This window comes from Canis lupus, chromosome 29 (genome assembly GCF_003254725.2).
Source record: "Canis lupus dingo isolate Sandy chromosome 29, ASM325472v2, whole genome shotgun sequence".
Classification (NCBI taxonomy): domain Eukaryota; kingdom Metazoa; phylum Chordata; class Mammalia; order Carnivora; family Canidae; genus Canis; species Canis lupus.
The window spans coordinates 26617045-26631281 of record NC_064271.1 but is presented as its reverse complement, the minus strand read 5'-3'; the positions used below and the strand labels follow the sequence as shown (position 1 = coordinate 26631281).

The 14237-nt window shown below is 40.6% G+C and overlaps 2 protein-coding genes across 6 annotated transcripts in view; one reads left to right on the top strand and one right to left on the bottom strand.

The window, feature by feature from the left end:
- The window catches only part of ZC2HC1A (zinc finger C2HC-type containing 1A), a 184520-nt gene that overhangs the window by 76320 nt on the left and 93963 nt on the right, over positions 1-14237 (bottom strand). For 3 of the 5 annotated variants that reach the window (XM_049103708.1, XM_049103709.1, XM_049103710.1), the window contains exons 12-15: positions 8414-8443; positions 8021-8229; positions 1089-1146; positions 835-905 (exon numbers count right to left, since the gene is read on the bottom strand). The gene's annotated coding sequence lies outside the window, so the exon portion shown is untranslated. The remainder of the gene's footprint in view (positions 1-834; positions 906-1088; positions 1147-8020; positions 8230-8413; positions 8444-14237) is intronic. The other 2 variants (XM_049103711.1, XM_049103712.1) reach the window with 2 other exon arrangements.
- The window catches only part of IL7 (interleukin 7), a 45981-nt gene continuing 33075 nt past the window's right edge, over positions 1332-14237 (top strand). The window contains exons 1-2 of the mRNA XM_025478064.3: positions 1332-1973; positions 8033-8166. Coding sequence (XP_025333849.1) covers positions 1964-1973; positions 8033-8166 — 144 coding nt within the window. The 5' untranslated portion in view covers positions 1332-1963. The remainder of the gene's footprint in view (positions 1974-8032; positions 8167-14237) is intronic.

Sequence of the window (14237 nt, the reverse complement as noted above, 5' to 3'; positions counted from 1 at the left end):
CAACCTCGAAAGCTTAGTATACAGTAGGAAGTGGCCAGAGGGCGGTCCCAGAAGGTGACATTGTGTAAATCAAATATCCTGCTGCTATGGAGAGAGTGAAGGGGTCCTAAGCAAGAGTGAAAGCTGGAAGATCCCCTAGACAGCAAGACCTTAATGGTTTGCCCATGGGCAGTTCACAGAGTGAACGGCTTGGATTCAGGACTTCTTTTAGAGGTAGAGTTGACAAGACTTGCCTAAGGATTCCATGTGAGAAGTGGGACTAAAAAAAAGGAATCAGAATGGGAGATCTAAGCTTCAGACTTGAGCAACTCCGTCTCACTCTTTCACTGTTATTCTCTATTTCTTTCTCTGTCCTTTCTTTTCCTCTTTCCTTTGTTCACACTATAACAGAATCTGGAATGTTCACATCCTAGGTCAGTTCCTGCTTAAGTCTCAATTTAGAAGTCAGAAACTCCAGGAAGCTTTCCTGAGGTCCCCCACAGTGGGGCAAAGACACGCCCACATGATTCCTGACCCTGTTTCCCTTCTGGGCATCAATTTCCACATTATTCACAAAGACAACTAACACAGAGGCTGCAAGCATGAACTCCAGAGCCAGAATACAACTAGCAGGTTTGCCTCTAAGTTCTGCTACTAACTAGCTAAGTGAACTAGGGCAAGTTACTTTAGGAAGTCGCAGTTCCCACATCTGTGAAGCGCAGATAAGAAAACTGTCTACTCTTAGAAAATTTTGGGTGAGAGGATATACATAAAATGCTTAGCATAATACTTGTATAGAGGAAATGCTAGATAAATGACAGCCATTATCACCATCACTGTTACTACTTTACCTACCTTCTTTTAAGCAGGGTTCCTGCAGAATATCCGAAAGCAAATTCAAACAGGAAATACTAAAATCATTCAGCCTTAGGAAAAAAAAAAAATTAACTCCTCAGTAAAACACAGCAAAAACGTCTAGTACGACTTCATTGGCCAATTCAGATAAATGCATAGATGAGAGTCATGGTTATGAACTCTTTATTAGAGTCAGTCTCCAATTCCTCCCCCTAACGTGGGCTTTGATTTCTGGATTCGAAAACACCACTTACCAGATTTGATGCACCCGCAGGATTACTTTTCTTTGAGGTCTCACCTGGGCAGGTGCATCTACAAAACACAGGGCAGAAAGAGACTGATTACTGAGGCTGAGGGGCTGAGGGCGTGACCCTTTTAATCTTTCTTTACTTCCCTTTTCTCTCTCTCTCTCTCTCTCTCTCTCTCTCTCTCTCTCTCTCTCTCTCTCTCTCTCTCTCTCTCTCTCGGCGTCTTGGCATCGTCCACTACATCCGTGGCGAGAGCTGTGACGCCTCCTTGGTGGCGTAGGCTTGCAATCGCCCGGCTTTCACCCAACACGTTTGTGGCTTCCGCGGACAGATCGGCAACCAGTGCTTTTAGATCCCAAGGCGCCCAGCTTTGCCAAGACGGTTAGAGGTCATTGGGAAAGTCTCCGGCCCGAATAGTCCTCATTCAGAAGGCCGGCTCCTTCCCCCCCGGGGCGCTTTGGAGACTCGCGCCCTCCTCTGGTGCCGGTTCAGGTGCGCAGGGAGAGCCCGGGGAGCGCGCAGGTGCGCCAGAGAGGTGGGGGCGCTGCAGGCACCCCCGGGGGTGCGGGGGGTGAACCCAGACACCGAACCTGCAGACCCAGCGCAAAGTAGAAACTGAAAGTACGTTGCCGGCGGACCGTACGGAAGTTATGGGAAAGGCAGAGCGCGGAGCCGGGCCGTGGTGTGTGCCGCCCCCCTGGGGATGGATGAAGCAGCAGGCGCGGCGAGGGTGAGAGCACCCGGCGGCAGAGCGCGCCCGAGCCGGCGCCCACTCCCAGCGACTCCGCGGGGCGCCCGGGTCCCGGCGGCGACTATGGGCGGTGAGAGCGCGCTCCTGCTGCAGTGGCGGTCATCACGGCCTCGCCCGCCTCCCGCAGACCATGTTCCATGGTAAGCGCTCCGCTCCGGGCGCAGCCGGCCGGGGGCCTCGGGGACGCGGCCCCGGGCGCGCGCGGGCACAGCGCGGCCTCGCACTTTGGACCCGCCGAGGGCGCGGGCGCGGGCGCTCCCCCCGCAGGCGCCGCCGCGCCCCGAGCCCCGGCCCGCGGCCACCTGCCCCGGCGGCGCAGCCCCCGCGGGGGCACCGAGCGCTGCAGCCTCCGCGCCGCTCGGCGGCAGCCGCCCGCAGCCCCGACGCCCCAGCCAGCGCTCGCGGCGCCCGGGGCGGGGCCAGGTACCTGCGCCCGGGGGGTCCGTCCTGTCGACGGAAGTGAAAGCGAAGCTCCCACGGGACGCGCTTTTAAGCTCGGGGTGGGGTGGAGTTGGGGGGGGGACGGGTCTCGGGGAACCCCGCTTCGCCCCCTCGGCGAGGCTGGGAGTTCCCGACCGGGGCCGTACCTGGAGCCCGGGGCTGGGAACCCGAGTCTTCGGGGCTGGCCCGGAGGGAGACGAGTTTGGGGGTTTGGGGTGGTTTCCCCGCTGCGGGTGCCCCGTGGCGGAGGCCGGGTTCAACACGCTTAAGGCTGAGCCCCAGAGCCGCGCCGCGCGCTGGGGTGCTGCGTCCGTGCCGACCCGGGACCGGGGTAGGAGGGGCGCGGGGCGCGGGGGGCGCGGGGCGCGGGGCGCGGGGCCAGGGACGGAGCCCGCCGGGCCACGGCGAGGGGAGGCGAGGAAGGGAGCACGGGAGCTGCGGGGGCGCACTCTGCGGAGCGGGACTGGACTGTCTTATGCCAGATACTTCCTCAAGCAAAAAGAAAAAAAGAGACAAGACGGGTGGAGGAGGGTGCGGGAGGAGGGAGCACCGTGCTCTTCCCTCTCACGCCCCGGCCGGCTGCGCTTTCTAGGCGACACCGTTAGCTCAAAAGAGCCTTCCTCTCTCATAGGTAGTAAAGGATCTTGAACTGGCATCGCGCAGAAGTACTAGGTCAGCGGCAACATAACGGCGGTGGGGTGGGGTGGGGTGGGGTGGGGTGGGTAGAGGATGGAAGACAGTTATGGAAAAGGATTGGCTATGGGTGCCCTCCAGAAGCTTACTACAGAATTGGAAATTAGGTGTGTCCCCATCAGCCTCACGATGCCAGGGATCTCCTGCATTTCGTTCTTTCCCTGTAGCTCTTGCTTCCAATTCCTGCATCATCTCCGATTTGAGTGAAGAGGTAAAAAAGAAAGAAAGAGAGAGAGAGAGAGAGAGAGAGAGAGAGAGAGAGAGAGAGAGAAAGAAGAAAGAAAGAAGAAAGAAAGAAAGAAAGAAAGAAAGAAAGAAAGAAAGAAAGGAGGAAGGAAGGAAGGAAGGAAGGAAGGAAGGAAGGAAGGAAGGAAGGAAGGAAGGAAGGAAGGAAAAGGGAAGCTCGGGTGTGCATTATTAACAAAGAGCTTTATTTCTTGAAGTGTATCTATGTAATTCATTTACCGAAAGTTGTTATTAGCAAGCAAAATATTTGAAGTATTTGGATAATAATGATTATAACGTGTGGCTTTTGCATTTTGTTCCGAGATTTCACAAGAAGCTTAAGGATAGAGTTCCTCTCTCAACTTTTTCTTTGCTGCTTCTTTGGGGAGTTGAAGGAGCTGAGGCCCTACTAGGTGGTACTCAAGGGTGCTCTCTAGTTTAGGCAATTTAATCATATTTGAGGACTAAAAATGGAATGGTAGGAAGAACAGGGCACTGAGAAAGATGAGAAAGGCTGAACAAAGGAAAGGCTGAACAAAGGTACAAAGGAAAGTCACACATGGTACCACATAAGTGTTTCAGTATCTTAAATAAAAATGGAAAAAGCTATTGTCTAGGAACAATTTATATGTCGCATTCACACTTATGCACTTATGCACTTACGAGATTATTTTTTCTGATCTTACCTATGACACATAACCTGGTGTAGTAAGAACAAATATTTAGTATCTGCTTTTCTGAAATGAGTGTATGGTGCAGTGTTTCAGAGCTTGGCCAGGAAGCACCTTAGCAAAGTTCATGTGGGAAAAAGATGGGTTTTTGTACATTCCTTTGACTCCGCACGTGCGCGCGCACACACACACACACACAATTGTTTTTGGAGGAAGCACTGCAGCTCAGTGGCTAAAAGCTGAGTTTCTAAACTTTTTAACCTCTTACTATACATATTATACATGGGGAAAGTCTCTTTGTTCCTTAGATTCTCTATCTGCAGAACTGTGAATAATGGGTAGTACTTATCTCCTGAAGTGGTTGTAAGATTAAGTGAAATATTGTATGCAATATCATAGGATGGCTGCAGAAATGTCTTTAAGTGTTTATCATGGGATTTGTGGATAGAGTTTACAGTGCAGTATTACTATTTATTGTGTTAGATACTAGATTTCTTTATATGAGGATAATCAAATTTATGTTTGTAACCTTAAGGAGCTGACTTCCATACAACCTATGGTTGTTTTCTGCTTATTAACTTTTTTTTTCTTTATGCACCACTTTGCTTGTGCCAGTTGTTTGTATTAAAGCCAAGTCGCATATATTCAGATAATGTGTTTTGTTCCATCCTGTCTTTTGAGTATTTTTTTTAATTCCCAGTGAAAATGGGTCTATGAAATATTTATAATGGATATTCAGTAAGCACTTAGGGGTCCTTAAAATGATGAAAGATTGGATTGGTTAGACTGTAGAAACTAATTTATTTATGTTCACTTTGACCCCATAACTGATGCATCTGAGGATTGAGTGTATTATTTGGCTTAAATTAAAAACCAGCAAGAATTTTTTAGACAGCCATCATTCTGGTTTAACCAAATTCCCTACTGAAAACAAATTCTCCACTTTCAATCCCTTCAGGAAATCTAAAGACAAAATTCCACAAGCCCAAGCTTGCCTTGCATTATTCCTTATGGTTTGTCTTTTCTGCAACCTACAGAAAAGTTCAGGGTCAGGGAAGGGCCAAGTGTCTATGCATAATCTGAAACAAAACAAAAGAGAATAAAAGCAGAGTTTTTTTTCCTATTGTGACAACAATGTCAAAAGCATGCTCAAACTAGGCAATATTAATATGGTGTGGAGAAAAGATTTCAATTGCAGACTAAACTGCAGTTGTTGATTTGAGAGGTGAGAACCTGCAAGATGTTATGTCTGAAGTCCTGGGTATGTTTGCAGTATTATCCAAGAGGTGATTTCAAGTCTAAAGAAATATTTTATTGGGATGGCCTGGGAGATTCTTAGAATTTAGGTGCTTGAAAGTTGAAAGGGACATTAAGAGCATTTAGTCTAAAGTTTTTATTATACAGACCAGTCAAATGAAGCTTAAAGGACACCGTCATTCACTCACTCAGTCACACCACCCATTGTCATATGGCTCCTTGTCATACCAAGACAAAAACCCCAAGTCTCCATCCTCCAACCTTCTGTGTTTTATATTGCCCTAGTCCATCTGGAGCTAACCTATTTAACAATAGTGGCAACACGAGATGCTCTTACAGACAAAGCAAATTATGTTTCATTTTTTAAAAAAGAATTTTAAAAGAATTTCATTTATTTATTTAGAGAGAGCACACAAGAGGGGGGAGAGGCAGAGGAAGAGGGAGAAAGAGAATCCTAAGCAGGCTCCACATTCAGAGCCTGATCTATCTCAGGACACTGTGAAATCATGACCTGAGCCAAAATCAAGAGTCATATGCTTAACTGAATGAGCCACCTAGGCGCCCCAGGGCAAATTATGTTTCAGAACTGAGAAACTAGTTGTAATACATTTAAAAAAGATCAAGTTGGGACACCTGGGTGGCTTAATGGTTAAGCGTCTACCTTCGGCTCAGGGTGTGATCCTGGGTTCTCAGGATTGAGTCCCACATTGGATTCACTGCATGGAGCCTGCTTCTCCCTCTGCCTGTTCCTGTGCCTCTCTCTCTCTCTTCTCTCTCTCTGTCTCTCATGAATAAAGAAATAAAACCTTTAAAAAAAAAAGATTGACTTTTTCTACTAAGCCATCATTGAAAGCACCGGTAAATGCTGTTCAGTGAATAAATGGGTCAATATGAACTTGAGGAGCACTAATTGCTGAAAATTGGGGTGAAGAGGACACAACAGCTGCAGTAGAAAATAAACTCCTTTGTCAAAACCTAAAAGGTGGACCTTTAAAATAATATTTATGTAGAATAGTAAAAATGTCCCTTTTTTCATTCTAGTATTTATTTTATTCTATTCCCCTTAAAACTCATTTCAAGTTATATGTTGTACAACTTCTTGTTTACTCTTTCCAAAGTGTACCTTTTGGACACCTGTAGGAAGACAAAAAGTGAAGTTTGGATCTATGCAGTCTATACCAATCTAATTACAAGTCAGGATCTAGTAAATAAATAGCAATTGACTATTGGCTGAGAATCTTCAGGATGCAGGAACAGTAGTACACGGGAAAGGCAGAGCTATGTAATAGAAGTCGTTTCATTCAAAGAACTAACATAATTACATGTTATCAAAAGATTATGGCCATTTCTGATCAAATCCTGGTGAGGCAGTAAACTTAGGTTAGAATCCAGACCTAGCACCTACTATCTGGGTTCTTTTAAGAGATTAATTTGTATGACTCTTTTCATCTTTACAGATAACTATAAGGCAACAAAGTGCTAGGCACATGACAGGTACTTGAACATAACTATCATCATCACCATTATTAATCTCCTAAGTGAATTCTGCTGGTATGCATATAGACACTTAGTGGCAGAGCTGTGAATCAATTCCATGTCTCAATTTGTTCCTCTTACCTTGTCAAGTATCTGTGATATATGAAGATGAGATGTAGGATTCATACTTATTCTCATACCTGCTATTAAAGCTACTTTCTCTATTTGTCAAAATATGCGGCACAAATAGCACATCATTTATTGGGGAGTACTATTGATTTGTATACGACACATAGTGATACAATAGATGATAATGTTCTTGGGAACTTTGACATATGTCACAATATTAGCTCCTTGGGTTCCAAAGAGTATTGTTTGTAGTCCTAATCAGAAAAGATATACATGTGAAATGTCTTACACTCATCAAGTACAGTTAAACTTTATTTGGGAAATTAAAAAGAAATACATTGTCAGCGTAACTCAAGAGTTTGCAGAGAGATGTAAACGACATTTTGGTAGACTTATGAAGAAATAAGTCTCTCTAATAACCACATTTTAATGTCTCTGGGAATAGCTGGCTTTCCATCAGTGCATTATTACTGCCCCAATGATACCATTTATGATTTCATTCCTTCTGATTAGACAATTGCCCCTGTCTAGGAAGGCTTATCAAAAACAGATATAAATCATTAGTTAACAGGATGTTAACTAATGAATAAATTTATTTAATGGGTTTTTCTAACATGTCAAGAAGCAGGACAGCTGTGTTGTAGAAAATATGGGTCTCTGGGTACTCCAGAAACAAAGAATATACTGAAAAGATAAAGTGTCAAAATGTAAATGTCACCTCTGGCACCTTTGCCAAATGTCGCCTTTGGCAGTTCTGGGAAGGGTAAACCCTTTCAGATCCATCATTAAAAAAGAAAGAATATAATCATAGTACAGTACCATGGAAATAAATGTGCAATGCTGCTTCTAGGAAGAGGCTTGGACAATCATCAAGATTTACACAAATATACATGCCATAAATGATAAAATTTCAAAAATTGGTAACTTTCTTTTATCTGTAATTTACCTGTTTACCTGTAGATGCCTTTTCTTGTAGAAATGTTCTACATAAACCAAAATTGAATAAACTGATTTATGCCCTAGAGTGTTTTTCAGAGGCAGAGAGACTCTGCTTTCCTCACACCTGTATGGTGCTTTTCCGAAGAGTAATTTTTAAATAAAAAGGTGGAAGAAATCTAAACTCTAAAATGCCGTCCTACTTTGGTTGTTCCATAATGCTGGATTTTAGGGTTCTTTCCACACTATCCTAAAGCTGAGATCCATTTAAAAATATTGTTAGGAATAAATCATCAGGCCAATGGAAACAACACGAAGTATATAATATGACTTACAAAATTCAGCTTATTCTTACTCACTGTTCAATTTAGTTTCTTTTAGGTATATCTTTGGAATTCCTCCCCTGATCCTTGTTCTGTTGCCAGTAGCATCTTCTGATTGTGATATTGAAGGCAAAGACGGCAGAGAGTATCAGCACGTTCTAATGATCAGCATCAATGACTTGGTATGTGCTTGTTTGTTTTCCTCACATTCTAACAGTTTCATATTCAAATATCCATCTATATTCCTTGAAAGAAAGTGAAATAACTAAGGAGCAAAATTTAATGACCTACTAACTACAGATTTTTATAGCCGGCATCATTTATATCCTTTTAAAGTCATTCTTTAGTCTTCAGATTCCCACAACTATCCATTTTAGCTTAGTTCCCTTAACTACCACATTTCTTGAAAGCATAATTTAGCATAACTACCTGCATTTCCTCACTTCCTGCTGACAGTCCCTGTAGAGAGGGAAAATAGCAGAATACACATTAAGAAAAACTATCATGAAAAGAGATGTGTTGTTATTTCATCTGAATGCTTGTATATGTATATATATTATATAGGAATTTTATACACATGTATGTATGTAATTTGCTGTAAATTATTTTTTTAATTTACTGTGGGCATTTTTTACAATATATTTGTATTTTAGAGCAGTCTTAAGTTCACAGAAATATTAAGCAGAAAATAGAGAATTATTGTATAGCCACTCTTCCTCTGTACAATTTCCCGTTATTAACATCTTGCATTTGTGTGGTACATTTATTAAACTGATGAACCAATATTGATACAATATTATTAATTAAGATCCATAGTTGACGTCAGGGTTCACCTTTTGTGTTATGTAGTTCTATGGATTTTAACAAATGCAGTGTTATGTATCCACCGTTACAGTGTCATACAGAATAGTTTCACTGCCCTTAAAAATCCTTTGTGGTCCGCTTATTTAAACCAATCTGTTTATGGACTCTATAGTTTTTACTTTCTAGAATGTCATATAGTTGGAATCATGCAGGATGTAGCTTTTTTAGACTGGATTCTTTCACTTGGCAATGTATATTTAAGGTTCTTCCATGATTTTTTTAATAGCTTAAAAATGGGCTTAATAGCTCATTTCTTTTATTGCTGAATAAGATTCCACTGAATGGATGGAAAACAGTTTTTTTTTTCCATTCACTGATTGAAGGACATGTCTTGGTTTTTTCTCATTTTTGGCAATTATGAATAAAGCTTCTATAAGCTTTCATGTGCAGGATTCTGTATGGATATACATTTTCAACTCATTTGGATAAATATCTAGGAAAGTGATTGCAGGATCATATGGTAAGACTATGTTCAGTTTTATATAAAACTGTCAAAGTGTCTTCCAAAATGACCATACCATTTTGCATTTTCACTAGTAGTGGATGAGACACCCCCCACCCCAATGCCTCGCATTCTCACCAGTATTTGGTGTTGTCTGTATTTTGAATTTTAGCCATTCTAATAGGTGTGTCGTGGCATCTTATTGTTTTAATCAACAATTCCCTAGTGTCTTCGGAAGTTGGACATCTTTTCGTATACTTTATTGCCATCTGTATGTCTTGATCAGTGAGGTATCTGAATTCATGTTTAAGCTGACATCTTAACTATTAAGTCTTCTTATAGTGAAATATCTTTTTCATTTGTTTAGATCTTTCGTTGGCTTCTTTCATCTGTTTTATATTTTTCCTTATATAGAGCCTGTTTACAGTATCTTTAAAAAAAAGATTTTATTTATTCATGAGAGACACAGAGAAAGAGGCAGAGATATAGGGAGAGGGAGAAGCAGGCTCTGTGGGGAGCCTGATTTGGGACTCGATCCCACGACCCAGGAGATCACAACCTGAGCCAAAGGCAGATGCTCAACCACTGAGCCACCCAGGTATCCCATGTTTACATTTTACATTCATTTTCTTAAATCTGTACCTAGGGTGCTAACGTAGTGTTTTGAATTTCAATTCCAGTTGTTCATTGCAGATACAAAGGAAAGCAATTGACTTTTGTTTTGTATATTAACCTTGTATCCTGAAACTTTACTATAATTACTTATTAGTTCCAAGAGGTGTTGTTGTTGACCATTTGGGATTTTCTACACAATTATGTCACCAACAAAAATAATATTTTTAGCATTTAAGAATTGAACCAACATAATGGGATGTGTTGATTTAAATATTTAAAAGATAATTCTTGAAGGCCCAAGTGGCAAAGGAAAACCCTCTCAAATGTTCATAAGATGAAGGAAATGATCTAATCTGTCCCCTTCTGCCATTCCACTATCATCTTTTCCACATACTTATACTGAAGTGACATGACTCTTTGGGAAATTCACTGTTCTACCTCTTGAAAAGATGTGGGAAATTCAAGATAATACAGCACAGGGACCATAGAGGTCCCTGATTTTGCCCATTGACAAGGAGAGAAGTGTACATTAAATGATAATTATCTGGTTTTGCATTTCATGAAGTTTTGACCTTTGACATTTTCTGCATTAATTAATGCTACTAAGTTAATGTTTTTGAGTCAAGATAATGCTTTTATTTAATTTTATTATCTGTGTAAGGAATCAACTAGAATTAATCCTATTATATTTATAAATGTGTGTAAAACTGCAAAAAAAAATGCTATTGGCAATCCAAAAGGAGAGTTTTGTCTACCAGATTCATAGCACATTTTTTATGGAAATGTAGAGTAGTTTATCTCATTAAAATGCATAGCAACAACAAGAACAACAGCAGCAACAATGATACTGCTTTGACAAAGCAAAAGAGGGGCACTTGAGTGGCACAGTTGGTTGAGTGGCCGACTCTTGGTTTCGGCTCAGGTCCTGATCTCAGGATTGTGAGAACAAGCCCAGAGCCTGCTCAACTCTCTCTCCTTCTCCATCTGTCTCCATTTCCACTCTCATTCCTTCTGTCTCTGTCAAATACATACATACATACATACATACATACATACATACATAAATCTTTAAAAAAAAAACAAAGCAAAACATGGCTATTCTTCTTAAGAGACTAATTCACAAGACATCGAAGAGTATGGGAGGAAGAGTATATGAACTAATCCAAGTGAAAAGTGTCATGATAATCTCAAGAAAGTTGAGAGGATAAGTAAGGAGGAACGAGAAGAAGTCACAAAGAATTATTCATATCAAAATGACTAGTAGAGAAAATTTCATTCACTTATTCATTTCGCATGTACTAGATGCTTTACAGACATTACTGTGTTTGAGTCTCAGGGAGACAATCGGAATGCTAATATCTATGAAGTGCTTGCTTTGTTTTAGGTGCTAGCCAAATAGACTTTCACAATATGCCTACAAGAGAGGTACTCTTATTACTTTTATTTCAGAGGAAGAATCTGAGGCTTGTGGCCGGCCAGTTTATAAGTGGCGGAACCTGGATATGAGCCTCTGCTGTTAACCAGCACACTCTCCTGACTCTTGATAGCAATATCTGTGTTAGTTTATGCATGAAGCAAACATCTGTTCGGAGCCTGTTATCACAGAAAACCCTTTTGTGTGGTGAAGTGGTGGGGCTTCAGGGTAGATATGACAGACTAGGTATTGACACTTCTTTAAAGAATCTTTTATTTAGTGATGGTTAAGTTTTGGTGTGAAGTATGTAAGTTGCAGCATGAAAAGGAGTAGCTGCCTTACTGTCATCTGAAACAGACTGGATGCAGACTAGATTTGGGAACAGAAAGATATAAGCTGTGTTCTAGGAGAAGCTGAACAGATTGGCTTGGCGGTAGGAGGGAGACCATGTTGCAGGATAGTACTCTGATCTCCAGGCTTTTGACAGTATACTCTTCAGTAAAAATTTTGTGAGCCTGCACTTCCAATATACATGAAGCATTTATTTACATATTAGAGTATTTAATAGTATTTTTGCATACATTAAAAAGATATATATAAAACAAGAGAATTCACAAAAGATCAGATAAACACTACGTGTAGGTAGAATTCTAAAGTTTTCCTCTCATACTTGGCAGTGGATTGTCCATTGTGACTCCATTTTCAAGACCAGTGATAGAATGGAAGACATAAGTGGATCTATACTTTATAGCAAGATTGAGAGTGGTCTTGATGCAATGATATTTAGATTTTATTCTCAGCAAAACCAAATCCATAGTAATTTGATCATAAAGGTACCATTTAATTAAAATATTAATTTTTGAGTATTTATTATGTGCAATGTAGGCCACTAAAAAATTAATAGTCGATCTTCTATACTCTATAAGGGTGCTGGATACACATGCCACTATAATACAAAGTGACAATAGCAGTGCATTACAAAAAGTTTCACATAGGGAAGGCTGGGTGCCTCAGTGGTTGAGTGTCTGCGTCCTGCCCAGGGTGTGATCCTGGAGACCCGGGATCAAGTCCTGCATCGGGCTCTCTGCATGGAGCCTACCTCTCTCTCTCTGCCTGTGTCTCTGCCTCTCTTTGTATGAGTCTCTCATAAATAAATAAAATCTTAAAAAAAAGTTTCACATACATTATCTTTTTTGAGCTTCACAATACCCCTATGAGATGATGATGATAATAATAACTAGGACAAAATCAAGGTGTACAATGGGCCAATGCTTTTGTGAACACATTCCATGTATTAACTTATGTAATTCCTACAACAACTCTATGAAATGAGGAAACTGAGACCACCTAGCTGGCAAGTGGTAATACTGGAAATCAAATTCTAGAATATATGCTCATTATTATGAGGAAAAACAGGGTAAAGCACTGCTAATTTTTTTCACTATTTCAGGTCCCTTGCCATTTCATATGAATTTTAGAATCAGCTTCCAGTTCTTAGGAAGAAGTCAGTTGGGATTCTAATAGGAAATTTGTTGCACCTGTAGATATAAATGGAGGGGTATTATCTTTTCAACAATGCATAACAATGCTTCTGATCCATGAACACATGAACATGGGATTTTTTACATTTATTCAGATCTTTTTAAATTTCTTCTAACAAATATTTTGTGTTTTTCAGACTATAAACTTTGAATTTTTTTGGTTAAATGTATTCCTAAGTATCTTATGTGTCTTCGATGCTGTTGTAAATTGGATTGTTTTCTTAATTTTATTTTTAAATTGTCTGTGATTCTTAACCCTGTACTCCTTCTACTTACCTAGGTTTATGTCTTATTTCACCATATTAGTCCATAAGTATCTTAAGGACAGTTTATGCTTGATTTATCTTTGTATCCCACAGAATGTTCAACAGAGCATATATATAGTAGTTTTTCATAACAATATGAATTATAATAATATTTGATAAATAATACATGAATTTAAGATCAACACCATAAGTTCATGAGAACCCAGAACTTGTTTCAAATAGGCTAGAAGTTTCTTTTCTTGAACATCTGTTTCTTTGGAAATTTGTTATGAATCAAATGTCAGGAACCTTTCTGATATTCAATATGAACTAGTTTGGGATATTATATAATGGTTTTTTTCCATAAAAAATTATTTTGCCTAAATGTGACTTATATGGTTGAATTACATAACTCTTAGTCACCAGATCAGAGGCTGGGTAAAAATATAAAGGCTGCAAGAGATGGCCAAATACTTTCTAGGAATGACTCAGTCTAGTTATAACTTTATTATAAGTTATTAAATTATAAAATCCAATGATGAGTAGGTTATAATTAGCTTTTACAGTTTTCAATGTCCTTAACTCTGTCTGCATCTCTATTCAAGCGGCCTTCACAGATTCAACTTTTGTCTTTGCATTGATGGCCTTCAGGTTTACACGCCTTTCATAAACTTAAGCACCATTTAATTTAGATAGAAATAAGGAATCTTTACCCAGATGTACTGTACTGGCACATCATACATAATAGAGAACTAATTATCATCACTTTTCATCTGTTCTTGCATCCATATTCTCTGTCTTAGGTAACAACATTTTCATTTGCCCAGTCTCTCAATGCTGAAAGCTTGGAATCATTCTTGGCACCGTTGTTCCTTCATCTCATCCATTACCAAATCCTAAAGATCAGTATCCTTGCTTAACACCTTCCAAGTCATTCACTCTATTGACTTCCACTACTATAGTTTCAGTTCAGGTAGTCATCAGACATCACTGAATCACTTTCATAGCCTCCATGGTGTTCCTGGCGGATCTCACTATGTGCATCTGTCCTCTTGCTGGCATTTGAGTTATTGTCCCAAAATTCAAATCTACTACACTTTCTCTCCTTTTCAAAAACTCTTTAACACTTTAA